The sequence below is a fragment of the Dasypus novemcinctus genome, chromosome 23 (assembly GCF_030445035.2).
Source record: "Dasypus novemcinctus isolate mDasNov1 chromosome 23, mDasNov1.1.hap2, whole genome shotgun sequence".
Classification (NCBI taxonomy): domain Eukaryota; kingdom Metazoa; phylum Chordata; class Mammalia; order Cingulata; family Dasypodidae; genus Dasypus; species Dasypus novemcinctus.
The window spans coordinates 11,051,032-11,069,985 of NC_080695.1; the positions used below are offsets into that span (position 1 = coordinate 11,051,032).

Sequence of the window (18,954 nt, forward strand, 5' to 3'; positions counted from 1 at the left end):
CGACCCGACTGCAGGGCCGTCCTGTCTAGCCTGCTTTTACATTCCGTGTGGCTGGCTCACGCCTCAGCTCATGTGCCACCTCCCCAGTGACTAGCTCTCGTGCCATCCAATCTATTTCCTCCCTGGCACACACCTGTAATTACCTTGTTTGTTTATTTGCTCACTGTCTGCTCCTTATATACACGCTAGAAGGTAAGCTCCATGAAGACAGAACTTCAGCTGTCCTGCTCACAGCCACCTCCCTGGCACTTAAATGTTCTTCGAATGAATCCATCTCTTCTGAATTTCTCCATATATAAAATGGGGGCTACACCTATTCTATTGTTGGGAGGAAACTGGAGCTACTTGCCTGCCATGCCCCCACATGATAGCACAACTGCCTCTCACTCCTATCGGGGACCCACCTACTCAGAAGATTCTGGGTTAGAAGGCAGAGATATAGCACCCTGCACAGGAAAGAGCAGCTACAGGTCTGAAGATCCAGAAGGAAGAAAGGAAAACACCTCCACGGGCAGCAGCTCACATCTCCAACACATAGCCATCTTTGCCCTCTCCTCCCTTTATTTTATTCATACTCGCGGGGTTAAGTTCCCAGACCCAGGAGCCTAGAGATACCTGAAGTCTCTTGGTGGCAAGGAGCTAGACCATGACTTCTCCAAGTAGCCTGTCCTTTCCTGTGCCAGAGGAAGCACAGTGGTGATGGGCGTTCAGGCAGCCAGGGACCCCAACTCTATGGACCAGGACCCGAGGGAGGCCCCAGGGCAGAGGTAATCAGACTGGTCCAGCGGGAAGTGCTGCTGTCTGACTGCTTCCACCGTAAATAAGGACATCCCCTAAACGAAAATCCACACAAAGACAAACCGCAGAACTACTTAAAGGAGCGTCTTTCAATAAGCTCTGTGGCTGAACTTAAATGTTTAAAAGATAAACCTTAACATAAATAAGTTAGTTTAGAAACCAAACTACTAGGGAAGGTGAGAGAAGGATGTCTACGGGCTGCTTTATGAGGACCAAAACTATTTCTAGGAAGCATGGCACTGATCGTTCTGATGCTAACATGATTAGCATGCAGCAGGTACTAGCATCCGGCTGCTGGCTAAAGTCACATTTGAAGTGACACAACCCATATTTCTGGAAAAAAAAAATTACAAGGATACCAGCTTTGCTATTAATTAGGATGGAAGAGGCAGTAAAATCAAGTATGAGGCTGAGCCCTTTCCAGCATTTATTCACAGCATTTTTACCTGGCCAGTTGCCCTGAACCACTTTCATTTCCCTTTCCTACAGCAGCAAGCCAACCTTCCAACCTTCAATAAAAAGGAACAAAGGCAGGTGACTGCCACCACTGGGGGAGACGCCGGACAGGAGGCGCTCCAGGAGGCGGGGGTCTGGCAGCTGCTGGGGTGGTTGCCAGCCCCTTCCTGGCCCCGACTCCCACCTGTGAGACACAGGGTGGGGCCCTTCCGTTTCAAGCTAATGATGGGATCTTGAGGCTGCAAGGCTCACGTGCGTGTTGACAAGACCACACCGATCCATGGCCAGAATGTCAGTTTATCTGTAGGAGAAACACCTTCCTTGAGGACCAGACACTCTGAGCTCTCTGATCTTAGGAAATAGGCAAGGATATGGTGACCTGAGCGTGCTTGGCAAGCAGAGGTGGCCAGATGCTCTCAACAGCCCCTCCTCCCCCACTGCCCAGTGTCGGGCGCTCCAGGCTCCCCTTCCTCAGGTTTACTGGCTGTCGCGGGCTTGCACCCACTAAACCACACTCCAGCTGTGCACTCCTGGCCTGACAGCCGTCCCTTCTCTCATCCACAGTAGTCATCACAGCCACTAACGACCTGTGCAGCCGCCAAACGGCAGTGGCCCCGGCTCCGCTGAGCTCCCCAAGGGCAGGGGCTGTGCCTCACTGTTCGCTGCTGCTCCCAGGTCTAACGCTTGTGAGTAGGAGCTGAATAGCAGCTGGATGAATGAAAGTCTTCAAAACACTCTTTTTAAAAAACAATAACCTCTTCATTTGGCTCATATCTAAAAACGGGCTCATCTCCTTCATTACATTCGGTTTTGACAGTGAAGTGTTATCACTCCCATGTGCTTCATCGACATGGTAAAACTGTTCTTGATCCAGTTCAACTACACTCATCCTCATAGATGCACAGTCCACTCCTCTGGCACCACAGACCTTGGTCAGTACTGGGGATATGATGGTGACTGAGAGAGGCACATAATTAGAGTTTAAAAATCAGATTCTAATCTTGATCTGCAGTTACCCAGTTATGACCTGGAATCAATATCCTTAATGGTGAAATAATAGCTTACTTTCAGCTTTATTAATAATTCTAGGACTGGACCACATTATAGGAGAACCTGGTATATGACAAACTGATTTTAATGAAATAAGTAAATTCTATTTAAATCCACTGGTCTAAATTGAACCAGTGGTAAAAAAATTAATTTCAAATATATTCTTCAAAGAAAAGACCCTTACTGCTTTGCTTGGTACGATTTTACATATTTACTTGATTCTTTCATCATACACAACTGAGTGGCTAAGAGGAGTCACGCGCCAGGTGCTGGAACGCACACACTGATGAACACATCAAAGCCGCTGCTGTTGCGGCGCTCGGGCAGAAGAGAAACAGGCCCTCGAGTGGCCCTGGAACAGTGAAAGATCCCGAGACCAAGAAGAGAAAAGCCACGAATGGGAGTGACGAGGAAGACGAGAGAAGGCTCAGCACCCGAGGGCATGGAGGTTACTGGAGAATGAGGCAGATTTTGACTGGGGTGGAGACAGAACGCAGACAGGTTGGGTCCGAAATGTGAAAGGGAGATGAGAAGTTCAGCAACTAGTTGGACAAGTTCTGGCCTGAAGAGGCGAACAGCAGGAAGGACAAGAGGGACAGGAAGGGCCACAGGCCAGGAGCTGCCAAGTACACGGATATACGGTGACTGATAATGCAGCAGAAGCAGGACAATGGAAAAATGAACTATCTAATAAGCTGAGAAGCAAGAGATCTGGCAAGACAGCTGGGTTTTCATACAACGGGAATCGTTTTTTGCTACCTGAACATGAAGGAGATGAGAAGCAGGGTACAGACACAGGTGGGATGGTCATTTCAAAGAGGAAAGGAAAAATAAATAAATAAACGAATGAAAGAGGAGAGATAAGGGAATTCCATGCTGATAGCAGTGTTTTCTCTCTGAAGGCATGAGGAGTGGTTATTGGTATTAAGGGTAGAGGTGAGAGGTTTAAGGAGTGAAGACGGCATGAAAGATTTATCTCAGAGAGCAAACAAATTCAGGTATGAAAAAATGCAGGATCATGGCAGGCACTGCCAAGTGCCCACTTGAGGTTTATATTAACAAACTCAAATCCAATCACTTGGAGAAAAATTGTACCAATTCAAAAGAGGTAGAAAAAGCACAACAAAATTCAGCACTCGTTCATGATAAAACAAAAACAAACTCAGAAACATAGAAATAGGAAGAAATACTGTCAACTGAGAAAGGGTATTTATGAAAGATCTATAGCTAACATCATATTTAAGGGGGAAAATACCAAATGCTTTCCCCTAAGTTTAGAAACAGGGCAAGAATGCCTACTCTCCTCACTTCTATGCAACATTGTATTGGAGGTCTTATATACTGCAATAAGGCACGAAAAAGAAATAGGCACAAAGATCAGAAGGAAGAGTAAAACTATCTCTAGTTTCAGCTGACATATTGTTTAGATAGAAGATTATAAGGAATCGACAAACTATTAGAACTAATAAGTGAATTTGGCAAAGTCAGAGGATACAAGTTAATATACAAAAATCATCTGTGTTTTTATAGATCAGGAGCAAACAACTAGAGGATGAAACAAAAAATATTTTATTTGCAATATAATAAAAAAACAAAATATTAGGATAAATTTAACAAAAGATATGGAAGACCTCCATATAGAAAACTATAGAACATTATTAGAATAAATTAAAGACTTTCTAAACAAATGAATATACCACGTTCATGAATTGGAGTATCCAAGACTGTTAAAATAGATATCGATTCTGAATTTCAGCTTTAGATTCTATACAATTCCCAGCAGTATCCCAGCAAGGGTTTTTTTGTAGATACTAACAAGCTGACTTTAACATTTATAGGATATCCAAAGCTATCTTGAAAAAGAGAAAAGTTGAAGGACTCACACCATGTGACTTCAATTCTTACTATATAAAGCTACAGTAAACCAAACAGTTTAGTATTGATTTAGAGTGACAAATAAATCAATGGAAGAGAATAAAGAAGCCAGAAATAGATCCTAAATACTTCAGTATACCCTCTAAATAAGTAAGGGCATAGGAAAAATATCTTTTCCAGCTTGTGAATAAAATGGAATATACTTTACATGAAAATAAATTCTGGGTAGGTCAAATATTTAATGTAAACCATGACATCAAAGTACTAGAAGAAACTGGAGAATGTTTTAGGTGGCCCTGAAGTGGGAAAAGCCTTTATGGCACTCAAAAGTCTTATAAGAAAAGACTGATACATCTCAATATATAAAAGATTCAAGAGTTCAAGAATGGCAAAGAGAATCATAAACAAGGCCAAAAAGAAAATGACAATCCAGAAAAAAATCTTTGTAATATGTAAATGGCTAATTTTCTTTAAATCAGTAGGAGACAAATAACCCAATCAGAAAACAGGCAAAAGAAATTTAAAAAAGCAAATAACTACAGGCCACGCCATGGAGGCCAGTAATTACCCTACTCTGGCAGCACAAGCCACCTCAGGAGCTATTTTGTGGCTGGAGCCGGAAGCTCCATTTCCCAAAAACAGGGGAGGAAGAGACAGTTGGCCACCAACTTCAGCTACTGATTAGTAAACTCAGCTGGCTAAAGTATAACCCTAAGAACAGTTAAGGTTTGAACCTGTCCAAGTTCAGGCACCAGGGTAGGTGCTGTTTTGACTCTGCCCCCAGGATGAGGGGAAGCCAGGCTGACTGAATATCACAGTGATAGTAAGGACTAGCTTCTTTCAACCCAGATCAAACTGCAGCCCTAGCCCACGCTTCAGCACCACCTATGGCAGGGAGGAAGCTGGTGGGACCTGCACCAGCCTCTCTGGGTAACTGCAGGCACATTTGGTTGGCACAGACTGAATAGTCAGAGGTCTACTGGGGCAACGGCGGTCATTTTGGACCTGCATGGCATAGACTGCTGCCCACACCTGTAGCTCCATTCCCACCCCAGGCAAAGGAGAAAGGGGCATGAAGCTTCATCAGTCTCTCTGGGCAACTAGTCAAGGTCTGTATGACCTGGATGGTTACCCATGGCTGTGGCTCTGTCCCTACCCCTGGCAAAGGAGAAAGGTAGGAGAAGCTTCATCGGTCCCTGGGGCAATGCAGGCAGCTTGAGCCTCCACAGCTTACAGAACCAACTACAACCTCAGCTCCTAATACACAACCAGCAAGGGAAAAAGGGCAAGAAATCCCTAAACTAAAGAGAGAAACTGGACCAGAATATATCTAGTAAGTCAGATGTCAAGACACCAAAAAAAACTACAATCCCTGCCAAGAAAAAGGAAGATATGACCCAGTTAAAAGAAAAAGAAAAGCCTCCAGATGACATAAGGAGTTGAGACAACTAATTATAGATATTCAAACAAATCTCCTTAATAAATTCAATGAGATGGATGAAGAGATTAAGGATATTAAGAAGACACAAAGAAGAATCTGAAAGTATACACAGAAAAGAGGAGATCTTATGGGAATGAAAGGCACAAAAAATTAAATTCAAAATACACTGGAATCATATAACAGCAGATTTGAGAAGGCAGAAGAAAGGATTGTTAAGGTTGAAGACATGGACTCTGAAAGTGAATATACAGAAGAACAGATGAAGAAAAGAATGGAAAAAATTGAACAAGGTCTCAGAGAACTAAATGACTACAGAAGACATGCAAATATACATGTCATGGGTGTCCCAGAAGGAGAAAAGAAGGTAAAGGGGGCAGATGAAATAATGGTAGAAAATTTCCCAACCCCATTGAAGGACATAGATATCTGTGTGCAAGAAGTACAACACACACCCATCTGAATAAATCTGAATTGACCAACTCCAAGACACATACTAATCAAGATGTCACATGCCAGAAACAAAGAGAGAATTCTGAGAGCAGCAAGAAAAAAGCAATGCACAACATATAAGTGATATCCAATAAGATTAAATACTGATTTCTTATCAGAAACCATCAAGGCAGGAAGACAATGGTATGATATATTTAAGATACTGCAAGAAGAAAACTTTCAGGCAAGAATTTCTTTCAAAAATGAGAGTTTAGAATATTCACAGATAAACAGAAACTGAGAGAATTTATAACAAACTCAAGCCTTGCAGGAAATACTAACGGGTGAGCTACACCTGAAAAGAAAAGACAAAGGAGAGAGGCTTGGCAGAGAGACTAGAAATGAAGATTATATCAGTAAAAGGAACTAAAATTTTCAAAAGAATGGTTCAAATAAAATATGGCTGATAAAACCCAAAGATCAAAATGTGTGAAATAAGAACTGACTTTACAGTAATAACATTGAGTGTTAATAGATTAAACTCTCCAATCAAAAGACATAGACTTGCAGAATAGATAAAAAAATATAAGCCACCTATATGCTGTCTGAAAGAGACTCACCTTAGACCCAAAGATACCAACAGATTGAAAGTGAGGGCGGCAGACTTGGCCCAGTGGTTAGGGTGTCCGTCTACCACATGGGAGTCTGCGGTTCAAACCCCGGGCCTCCCTGGCCCGTGTGGAGCTGGCCCATGTGCAGCACTGATGCACGCAAGGAGTGCCCTGCCACGGAGGGGTGTCCCCCGCGTAGGGGAGCCCCACATGCAAGGAGTGCGCCCCGTAAGGAGAGCCGCCCAGCGCGAAAGAAAGTGCAGCCTGCCCAGGAATGGTGCCGCCCACACGGAGAGCTAACGTAGCAAGATGACACAACAAAAAGAAACACAGATTCCCGTGCCACTGACAACAACAGAAGTGGACAAAGAAAGAAGACGCAGCAAAGAGACACAGAGAACAGACAACCGGGGTGGGGGTGGGGGTGGGGGGGAAGGGGAGAGAAATTAAATAAATAAATCTTTTTTTTTTTAAAAAGAAAGTGAAAGGCTGGAAAAAGATATTCCATGAATTCAGTAATGAAAAAACAAACAAACAAACCCAGAGTAACTCTACCTATATCAGATGAAATAAACTTTAAATAAAGCACAATCTGAGGAGGAAGTCAGGGAAAAAATTCCATTTACAACAGCGACAAAAAGAATGAAATATTGAGAAATAAACTTAACCAAAAAGCACTTGTATTCAGAAAACTATAATGCATTGTTAAAAGAAATTTTAAAAAGACCTAAATAATTGGAAAAACATTCCACACTCATGGACTGGAAGACTATCATTAAGATGTCAATTCTACCCAAATTGATATACAGATTCAATGCAATCCTGATTAAATTTCCACCAGCATTGTTTAAATAAATGGAAAACACAATTATTAAATTTATTTGGAAGGGTAAAGGGGTCCCAAATAGCCAGAAACAGTTTATAGAGGAAAAGTGAAGTTGGAGGACTCTCACTTCTGGACTTAAGATAGTATTACCTAGCTACAGTGGAAAAAACAGCATGGTACTGGCATAAAGACAGACTCATAGACCAGTGGAACTGACCCTCATACATCTTTTGTCAAGTGATTTTTGACAAGCCTGTCAAACCCACCCAGCCTGAACAGAACAATCCATTCAACAAATGGTGCTAGAAGAACTAGACATCCATGGCCAAAAAAAAAAAAAAGAGGACCTCTATCTCACACCTTATACAAAAATCAATTTTAAATGGATCAAAGACCTAAATATAAAAGCAAGAACCATAAAGCTTCTAGAAGAAAATGTAGGAAAACATCTTCAAGACCTGGTGGTAGGTGGTAAATTATTAAAAGAGACAAAAGAAGGACTGAGATGGAGTACTGATGCTTAATGTATGTAGAGGTTTTAACTAACTTTACTGTAAAACAATGTATGGAGTTGATGGTAACACATAATAGTGAGTAACAGCTGGTTTATAAATGAGAATGTGGCTGGAAAGGGTCGTCTAGGGATGTCAATGTTAGTTGAAAGAAAGAGAATAAACTAGGGACTAAATAATACAGTAAACTCAGAAATGGATAAGAATTGTAGTTGAAGGCACAAATGCAAGTGTGTCCTTTGTGAGCTAGAGCAGATGTATGTCACTATTGCAGGGTGGTGGGAATGTGGAGAAGCACGGGAAAAATACAACTGAGTGACCTATGGACTGTAGTTAACAGCAAGACTGTACTATTCCTGCATCTATATCAAAGATGTACTGCATTGCTAATGGGGAGTATGGAAAAAGCACGCCAAACGTTCGCTTATGGACCATGGTTAGTGGTAACAGTCCGATGATATTATCTCATTATCTGTAACAAATTTTCCATTACAGTGTGGTATGCTGATGGAGGAGTATTGTGTGAGTTCTGCACATGTGCATGATTGTTTTGTAAGCTCACAACTTCTGTAATAAAATATTTTTTAAAAATAATAATAGGGTGAGCTGGGGGGGGGGATACATCAAATGTAAGACATGGACTATAGTTAGTAGTAAGACTTTGCATAATTTGTAACAAATGTCTCACAACAATGCAAAGTGGTGGTGGTGGGTTGGTGTATGGGAGCCCTGTATGACGTTATGCATGCTTGCTTTGTAAGTTCACAATTTTCACTACACACTTATGTTTATATATGTTGATATATAAATCATAAAAAACAATCATAAAAATAGGGTAGGTTGGGGGGAAAATACACCAAATGTGAGATACTTCGGTTGGTGGTAATAGTTTGAGGAGTCTCTTTCAACATTTGTTAAAAATCTATTTCACAACAATACAAGGTGTTGGTGGGTTGATGTATAAGAGCCCTGTATGATGTTATGCATGTTTGTTTTGTAAGTTCACAATTTTTAATATACTTAATTATATATGTATGTTCTTATATATATGAGTGATAACTTCAATAAATTTTTAAATGAATAAAGCAAGTGACTATATGAAAAGAGTTCAATTTCAATTATCATTTAAAAATACAAATATAATTAAGGCAAATGATCATACTTTAAACTCTCAGATGTGTAAATAATAAAATGTTTGATAATGCCTACTGTTGGTGGGGGTATGGGAAATAGGTACTCTCACATCTTGTTATGGAGCAAATATCTGTACTATCTTTTTTAAGGGCAACTCAGCAATGTCTATCAATTTGAAAATGTGCTTATCTGTTGAGCCTATACTTTTAATCCAAGGAATTTATTTTATAGCTATATTCACACCCAGAAATTCCACTCCTAGCAATCTAACTCAAGAGAGCTGTGGAGCTGGCCCATGCGCAGTGCTGATGCGCGCAAGGAGTGCCCTGCCACACAGGGGTGCCCCCGCGTAGGGGAGCCCAACGCGCAAAGAGTGCGCCCCATAAGGAGAGCTACTCAGCGCGAAAGAAAGTGCAGCCTGCCCAGGAATGGCGCCGCACACATGGAGAGCTGACACAACAAGATGACGCAACAAAAAGAAACACAGATTCCCATGCTGCTGACAACAACTGAAGCGGACAAAGAAAAAAGACGCAGCAAATAGACCCAGAGAACAAACAACCGGGGTGGGGAGGAAAGGGAGATAAATAAATAAATAAATAAATCTTTAAGGGGGAAAAAAAAGAAATGTCCAGAATAGCACATCTGTGGAGGCAGAAAGCAGATCAGTAGTTGCCTAGAGCTGAGAGGGTTGGCACAAAAGGGGAGTGATACGAATGGTGCAGGGTTTCTTTGGGGGAATGATAAAGATTCTAAACTTAAATTATAATAGATTGCACAATTCTATAAATACATTAAAGATCTATAAATCACATCCTCCAAAAGCTGTTAAAAAAAAAAAACCTCAGGTAGACTACTGCAAAAGTCTGCACTTGGGCTGTATGTTAAGCTCTCACACCAGAAGTACATGATAGTAAGGAGACTTTGCACATCAAGCTGAGAGAAGGGCAGAGGGGCGGGGACAGCAATTCATCAAAGACCCTGAGTCCACGGAGCCCTAAAACATATAGGGAAGGGCTTCAAGGGGTCTCAACCTGCTGAAATTATATGCTAAATAGTGGGTTTTCTGGGGGAAATATAATTTTCATCAGCTTTTCAAAGGAATCAGTAACAGAGAAAGGGCGAGGACTGTTACCGCAGACAGATGAAGCACTGGTTACCCTGGAGTCAACACAATTTTTTCCCCCAACACAAATTTTTGTTCTCTGTTTAAATTTTTATTCACTGAATGGTACACTGAGGGAAAAAAAAGGAGTAATAACTACAACACGAAAGGATTCACTTCCGGGGTCCTTTAACTCCAACAAACCTAACTGCTTAGATCTTTTCAAGATACACCTGTCAAAACCAACCTATATACTGATATATCATCAGTGGTTTAGGTTTGTTATTTTTTCTGCTGCATTGTTTCAAGAAGCTCTTTTAGTATTTTTCTATTACACTTCATGCCCAAAACAACTTTTACTCACAAACACACACAGACCCCACCTACCTAGGGCAATATTTTTCCACTAAACTGACATGCAGACAGCTCAATGGTAAACAATAAATCAGGATATTACAATATTACAATGATCGAAGGATATTACAATCACATGCAGAGCCAAAGAAACAGAGCTGGGCATCTGCAATCATTCAGGATGGCACGCTGCCAAGACACCGGGGCCAGGAAGCCTCTGGCTGGCTTCTAAGGAAGGCTGACCTCCTGTGTCTGCATCCTTGCTCTGAAGGCTTATTCGAGGTGGCCTCCACCAGAGCTTCTGCGGAACTTTCTTCCCAGAAACTGCCTATCTAAAATTTAATTTAAGAAAGTATTTACTTGACTTAAGCAATAATTTTGTTTTGTTTCTGTTGGAATTGTACATAGCTGGTAGCAATAAAACTTCTCTAGTGGGAAGAAGGGAAGAATGAGGCCATAAATAATTGACACCATACAGGCCACGCAAGGCTGTCTGTCAGATTCCTGGAGCAGTTCTAAAGCAACAAAGGGATGTGAGCTGAGAGCTCTATATTCCATTATAACAGATTTAGGCAGAGAGAGGCTCCTGGAGTCTCTCCTACATAAAATCCATTACTGTAAATCTCACTTGAATTAATATTCCACCGTGCAAGATCCCTCAAGTAAGAATGATGCCAAAAGCACCATTTCCCAAACCTCAGGACGCAGGTGACGGTCTGTAAAGTGAATGATGGTTAGTTTCTTGGCCAAGCAAGAAGGCTGATAGAAAGGTGCTGTATGTGTATGGATGCTTTTCTATAATCAAAATAGGCTCTAGTCACTTTTGCTGAGCTAAGAAACTCTGCTTACATTGTTTCAGGACTTGAGGCTTTCTGACATTCATCTTCCTAACTCAGAAACTTATTAAATGCAAAGAAAACACACAATCAGAATCCAAAAAAAACCCAATGCTTTCTTCTAAACTTCTGTGATAAAAAGTAATCATTTACGTCCTTTATTTTGCCAAACAGTGTATGACATCTTTTCAGAAATATTTTCAGGGAAGAGAGACCACATATTTACACATTTATATCCTCAAGTAAACAAAAAATATACACAGAGAAGAGAAAAGCAAATGGGCACCCATAAAGAGTGGGTAAAGGAGTGCTCTTGCAACTTTGAGTTTGAAAGTACATCAAAATAAAAAGTAGAGAATCTTCAAATGCTGCCAGGCAACAGCCTGTTTATTTATTTATTTAATGAAAGAACCACAAATAGTTGTCTACCTTGTTTCCCCCAAAACCAGCTTGGGCTCATTCTTTCTGTGAAAGCAACAAAGTCTGAGCACAAAGATCTGGTTGTGTGAAGGACTGTTAGAAGTTACGAGGGTACAAGCAATATCAAGGCTGAACTGAATACGGAGACTTAACGTAATCTCTGCTCTTAATCTTTGTGCAGAAATTGCTAGGAAACAATCTTGATGGTCCCCCAGTAGCTAACCTGTTTTCTAGAAGACCAGTACTCAATAAAAGAATATCAAAGGCAAAAGATGGATAATGTTTAAGGAACAAAAGAATTTGTTAGCATCAGTTTAAAGCAATAACCCTCAAAACATTTTCTGTCCATTTCACCCCCTATTTTTAAGAGCCCAAGTTCACTAAACCTAGGCACCACCTTACCATGCCAGGAAGGAAATATCTACTCTTTAACAGATGCTCTGAAGACAGCTTATCTTGTATCAAGCACCTCTGAAGAGAGAGAACTGTGGGAAGATGGCGGCATAGGGAGCTTCAGGGGTCGATGCCTCCACAGGACACCCACTGAACAGCAGGAACACCCACTGAACCGGCAGGGACCGTCTGTATCCTGAAACTCGGGACTCCAGGGGAGCACTCTGCAGCACTCCGGGAGGAGCAGGAGGAAGAGGCTGGTAACCTGCCAGAAATCCGGTGAGTTTCACCCTCCCTGCAGTGCCACCAGCCCCCATCCCTCAGCCTGGAGGAGGGCAGGTGGGGCCTGGAGCTTTTCCAGGGTGGTGGCAGGGTGAACAGAAAGACCTAGTCCTCCAGGGTGTGTGGTCTGATCCCTGATCACAGCCTTTGACTAGCTACTTCAGATAGCTGCAGGCAGGCACTGAGGGCCAAGATGGCAGGGGGATCTCAAAAGGACAGAAAACAGTGAGTGAGTGGGCTGCATTCACGAAAGTGCTGAATCAAGAAAGCGCAAGCTTCAAAAGCCACAGACGCAGTTCCAGGGCCCTACTGGCCCCTCCCCATCCCGCCGCAAGGCAGGGTGGATTGGATATAGATTTAATACATGCTTTACTCATGCACAAAAGCCCAATGGGACGCTTCTTTGAAGATTCCCCCAGCAGGGAACCATCCCCGGTGCAGTCCAGTGAGAGGCAGTCAGCCTGAGAGCTTCCAAGGAAGCACTGACGGTCCCCTGAGGTAAGCCGGCATGCCTCGTAACACCTACTCCATCACCCAGGCCACATCTTCCAGCCTAAAGAGCAGAAAGGAGGCTTTTTGAGCAGACTTAGGAAGCCTTAGAAGGCAAGATGAAAAAGTGATAAAATCTAAGAAAGCCAGGCAGGACCCCTGAGGCAGGGACAGTGACCATCTGCTCCTCCCAGGGAAGGGCCGAGGTGGCTGCCTCTGCGACACAGGGACTGGTTGGGAAGCCTTCCAACCCACTCTGCCTGAGGCCAGGGTGGGCCTGGGAGGGAGCCTGAAGGCTTGGAGAAGAGAACTCCAGAATTTCCAGGAACAGGCATAGAGAAACTACTCTTCTCCCCAGTCTTAATCTTACGTGACCTGGGACCACCGATGACTGTTTGCTCATCTGGCCCAAGCATGCTTACTTGTTTACCATCTGACTTCCTCCATTTAAAGCATGTGTCACGAAAGCAGGGGCTGCCAGGACACCCAGAACAGGCCGGCACGGAGCAGGCCCTCAATAAGGGCTACACCCAAATGGCAACAGGATGGACAGGCGGTGACGCTCCAGCCAGCCGCCCCTTCCGCAGGCTAGTCACAGGTAGAGGGGACTTCACAGGCTGCACCAAGCCAGAGTGGAAGCCATGCGGGTAAGAGTGCAGTGCCCAGGAAACACTGGCATTGTCAGGAGAAAGCCCTGATTCCCTCAAATCACATGCTCATGTAGACAATTAAAACAATAAAGATTACCCATCTCCGGGAAGCGGATTTGGCTCAACTGATAGGGCACCCACCTACCACATGGGAGGTCCAGGGTTCAAACCCAGGGCCTCCTGACCCGTGTGCAGCTGGCCCACGCGCAGTGCTGATGCGCACAAGGAGTGCCATGCCACGCCGGAGTGTCCCCCATGTAGGGAAGCCCCACACACAAGGAGTGCGCCCCTCATGGAGAGCCACTCCATGCGAAAAGATATCTGCCCAGGAGTGGCGCCACACACAAGGAAAGCTGACGCAATAAGACGATGCAACAAAAAGAGACACAGATTCCCAGTGCTGCTGACAAGAATACAAGCAGACACAGAAGAACACCCAGCGAATGGACACAGAGAGCAGACAACCCAGGGGGAGTGGGGGTGGTGGGGATAAAAATCAATAAATCGATAAATCTTAAAAAAAAAAAAAAAAATTACATATCTCCCTGAGCCCATATGCCACTGTGACTAATTACAAGCATTATATTGTGAATACTGAGCTCCAGGATTGTCTAATACAAGGGTTCTTAACTTAGATGAGGGGTAGGAGGTCTCTGAGGAAGAAAATATTTACAAACCAAGTATCAGACAAAGGACTAATATCAAGAAAGCATTAAAATACTCTTAAAACTCAATAGTTTTTACAAACAAACAAGTAATCAAAAAAGACAAAGAGACTTCACTGAGGAGCATATAGAGACGACAAATAAACGTAGGAAAGCTGTTCAACACCATGAGCCACTAGGGAAATGCAAATGAAACCAGCGAGCTACCAGGGCCTACCTATCAGAATGGCTGAGATAAACAACAGTGGAATCAGCAAATGCTGGCAAGGATGGAAAACTGACTCCCTCTTCAATAACACTGCTGATGGCAATGTAAACAATACCGCTACTCTGGAAAACAGTTTGGCTATTTTCTTAAAAGTAAACACACATCAATCATACCACACAGCAATTGTATTATTCCTGGCAGTTATACCAGAGAAATGAAGACTTCTACCTGTATGTGAATGTTGTCAGCAGCTTTATCTATAACAGGCAAAACCAGAATCAGCCAAAATGTCCCTCAACAGTGAACTGTTAAATTTGGTACAGACACACCATGGAACAGAACTCGGCCTTAAAAAGGAACAAACTGTCAACACATGCAAAACGTGGACACGTTGCCAGGAGGTGATGCTGATTGAAAAAGCCAATCCCAGAAGGTTACATACATCCATTTATGCAACACTTTTTAAATGACAAAATTTTAGAAACGGGGGATAGATTGGGGGTCAGGGATGGCAGGAGGGAAGTGGTGGTGGTGTTGGAGTGTTCAATGCCCTGACTATGGCAAAGGACACAAGGACCTACGCAGGTGTTGAAACTGTATAGCACTCGAGGAGAGGGTGGAGCTCAGTGGCTGAGCACCTGCTTCCCATGTACAAGGACCTGGGTTCCATCCCCAGTACCTCCTAAAAACAAATGAAAAAACCAACCCTCACTGGGGAGTGGGTGGAGCTCAGTGGTTGAATGCCTGATTCCCATGTAGGATTGACCCTGGGACCTTCTTAGAAAAAAAAAACAAACTACAGCACTTAGGACATGCACAAATGAAATCGGGAAACCCTGGGCAGGACAGGAGGACTGCACCCATGTCAATATCCTGGCTGTGAGAGCATGCTGTAGTTTCTGCAAAATGCTACCACTGGGGTGGGCTGGGCAGGTGAACTGCCTGTGATTCTACAATTATCTCACTTGGGAAAAAAAGTTATGTGTGCAGAGTCCAAACTTATCCTCTTAGCCCGCTGTGGGGGGCGGTTAACTACGATTAATTTGGCAAGGACCACATATGCACTGTTAGGACATGCATACATAATCTCTAACACTGACAACCATTTTACATAGGTTTTATTCCTGTTTTGCAAAAAGAAACTGAGGCCCAGAGGTGAAGTAATCCACCTAAAGTGCCACAACAAGTGTCCAAGCAAGAAGCCAAAGGCCACAATTCTTGGGCTATTCCCACTGCCTCTCTGACAGGCAGGTACTTGAATGCCAGAAAATGACAAGTGAAGGAAGTAAATCATTTCCACAGGGGCTGTAAAATTTCCAATTATCCAGAAGCCCTTTATAACAGAAATCTAAATGGTTTAAATAGCATTAAAAATGGAGATAAAATATAAAATAATATATTAAATACAATGGTGTGTCTTAAAAAGACTACCCATAAAACAAAGCTATTTCTAAACGGACATTTACATGCAGGCAAGTGCACAAAAAAGATCTGGAAGTATATATACAAACTGTTACCAGCTGTCACCTCTTGGTGACACTAAGATGGAAGAAGAGTGTTGGTCAAGGGGCATTTAAAGTTTAACCAGTGTTTGAATTTAAGAATACATTCAAATTCAAGTATAAATTGTCTGTTTTTTTTTTTTTAAGAAGGGGAAAAATAAAGCAAACACTTACTGCATTCATAGATCTGTTCCAGCTTATCCACAGAAGAAAGGGAGAAAAATTTATAACCGGACTTACTACCAACAGCTAGGGACCTGCAAAAAAAAGCCAAATTCAGAAATAAGAGCTGATTACGTATAGACAGTGGTAATGCACAAACTAGCTCCCATGTTACCAAACAGTAACCACCATTATCAACCAAAAAATAACACAGAAATAATTTCATGTAGATTGTACCATATGCATGGCAGCTTAAGTGGCAAAGAGGAAAGAAGTGGCAGTGAAAGATGCTATGACTCACAGCCAGGAAAATATGAAAATCAATAAAATAAAGACTGACATTCTCATTGAAAACCTGTAGAACTTTAAACACGAGTTTGAAATAGAAATGAAAGTAATGGCCCTACATTAGTAATTCCCTCAAAACCAACTGGGATTCCTGGGATGGTGGGATAGACCTGAAGAGCATCTGTGAGAATCTGGGGGGAAAGAAAGGCAAGTGAGCTAGCATCCTAAAATCCTAAGCCTGGGTGATGGTGCCACCTCTGTGCACTTCAGGAAGACCCTGAATGAGCCCAGCCTGGTCCCTGAGGCTGTGCCAGGTCTGCGCAGAGGCGTGGTGAGGGGGCAAGACCACTGAGCCGACGAATATCTGCAACCAGGAGCCCAGGCAGCTGGACAGAAAAGCCAAGGCCCTGTTTTGATGGCCCCGTGTTTAAGCCTCCTTATTTTTCACCCTACACCCCTGCTGGGGCCAAGAGGCCAATGCACCTCAAGAGCTCATTCAACCTGAGACACTCAAGGAAGTAAAGTATTCCTTGATCAGAAGAAAACTTCTCTCCAGAACAGTTCTGAACCCAGGGAAACAAAAACAAGAACAAAGAACAGGATAAAAAAAGAAAACCAGAAAGAAAGACGGAAGAAAGCTGGAAGCAGTGGGATATGAGAAGAATCAAACACTGGGATCATTTATTTTTAAGGTCTGAGAGAAGGTAAAAGCACGTGGAGGCAGAAGAAAAACCCAAAGACAAGGGATAATGCAAACTGACTCTTCAGGGCTACTTTAGTGATCATTGTTATCTCCTGAAAACTTGCATTTCCAACCCGTTATTCACACATATGGACAAGAATATATATTCCCAAGAAGGGAGTTGCTACAGGTACAATTAATTTTTTTAAATTATACTGGCTCATCTTAGGAGTATAACAGAAAAGAAAAAAAGCAAAACAAAACTCTCTACCAGGTCACAGTATTTTTCTTTAAAAAATACTTCACTATCTTGAATTAATTACACCAATGAAGTAAACATTTTGTAAAGTAATAAAAGAGCCAACAAACATACAAGAATATCCAGGAAGGCTAAAAATAAAATCTCAGCAATCCAAACTTTGAGGAAACTGATGTCCAGGAAAACCTGTTTTCTAGATGGTTAAGGGCTGCTCTTTTGAGCACCAGAACCTTTTGCTCCCTCTATTTTGGATGGAAATTTATTCTTAAACTATATCCTCTCCCATGTTGTTAGAAGAGGAAAACAAATTCTTAACATTTCCCTGGACTTGTGTCATTAAACAACTGACAATACTGTCACAACACAGACGTCCTCCCAGGCCCCAACAAGGGGGAAAGGCTTTTGTCACCTACATCAAATGGCCAGCCTGCAGTGAGTTTCTAAAAGCATCTTCCCACCTCTGGCTAGAGGGTGTCACTTCTCCTTGGGACCATCCTACCCTCGTCAACAACCCCTCGGTTCTCTCCCTTTCTAGTTTCTTGTGGACTTGGAAAAGTCACCAAGCTGATTAGCATTCTTAGGGCCTCTCCCATGGGCAAAACTAAGGAGCTTTAGGATCTGCTCCTTGAATGGGAGACACCCAGGTTCTCAGCTGTGCTCCCAGCAGGCAGGATTTGTCAAAACCAGGCTCTTGACAATCAAGTTGGAATGTTCTTCCAGATACTCAGAAACTGGTTTGGAAGTATTAAATACCTCAACTATTAACAGGATGTTAATTCCAAAATCTCCAAAAACTGAGTGTGTACCCCTATTAGTAGGAAATCTAAGCATATATCCCCAATATATTTTTGATGTGGATTTAGAGTGTAGTATGAGTATACACTTTATCAATAGGTTTGGTATTTTCATCTCAAACACCAATGATTAGGTCCTGCATACCCCTTTTAGGAGATTCCAGTTTTAATCACTTCTCATGATCAGCTTGACCATAAAATGGCAGGCATATCAGTTGGATAGGCCCACTGATAAAATAAATATGAGCTCTCCCCTAATAACTCATCTTCTTCCCCAATAAAAAAAAAAAAAAGAGAAACTTACCACATAAACATTTAAGTCAACATGGCAGGATCTTTTACTGACAAAAGAAACACAACCAAACCATAACAGAAAAAGATCGTTAACTTAAACACAACTATACTCTGCCTTCCCCAAATCCAGAGACCTTGGTTTCCCCTCTCCAGAGGCAAGGGGAAGTCCTGTCAGGGCAGAAGGGAGAGTGACTGCGCCCTCAACACATTTTCAACCAATCCTCTTTATTTTACCCCACACTCCGCTTTCCCCACTTCTAGAGCTTCCCTAGACTTCCAATTTCTGAGCCTTTAGGGGATTCTGCAGTTTAAACCAGGTTGGTTTTCTACTTTCTCTACTACTAATTCTGGATTGGGTTTCCTTTACCACTTGCAATAACTTCCCAGATTTTGTAGCCATTATCTCCTTTCTCATTCTCCCACCCTTAAGGGTTTTATC

The 18,954-nt window shown here is 42.6% G+C and overlaps 1 protein-coding gene across 1 annotated transcript in view; it reads right to left on the reverse strand.

Moving 5' to 3' along the window:
* WIPI2 (WD repeat domain, phosphoinositide interacting 2) overlaps nt 1-18,954 on the reverse strand; it is a 35,967-nt gene that overhangs the window by 13,152 nt on the left and 3,861 nt on the right. The window contains exon 2 of the mRNA XM_058285732.2: nt 16,211-16,293. Coding sequence (XP_058141715.1) covers nt 16,211-16,293 — 83 coding nt within the window. The remainder of the gene's footprint in view (nt 1-16,210; nt 16,294-18,954) is intronic.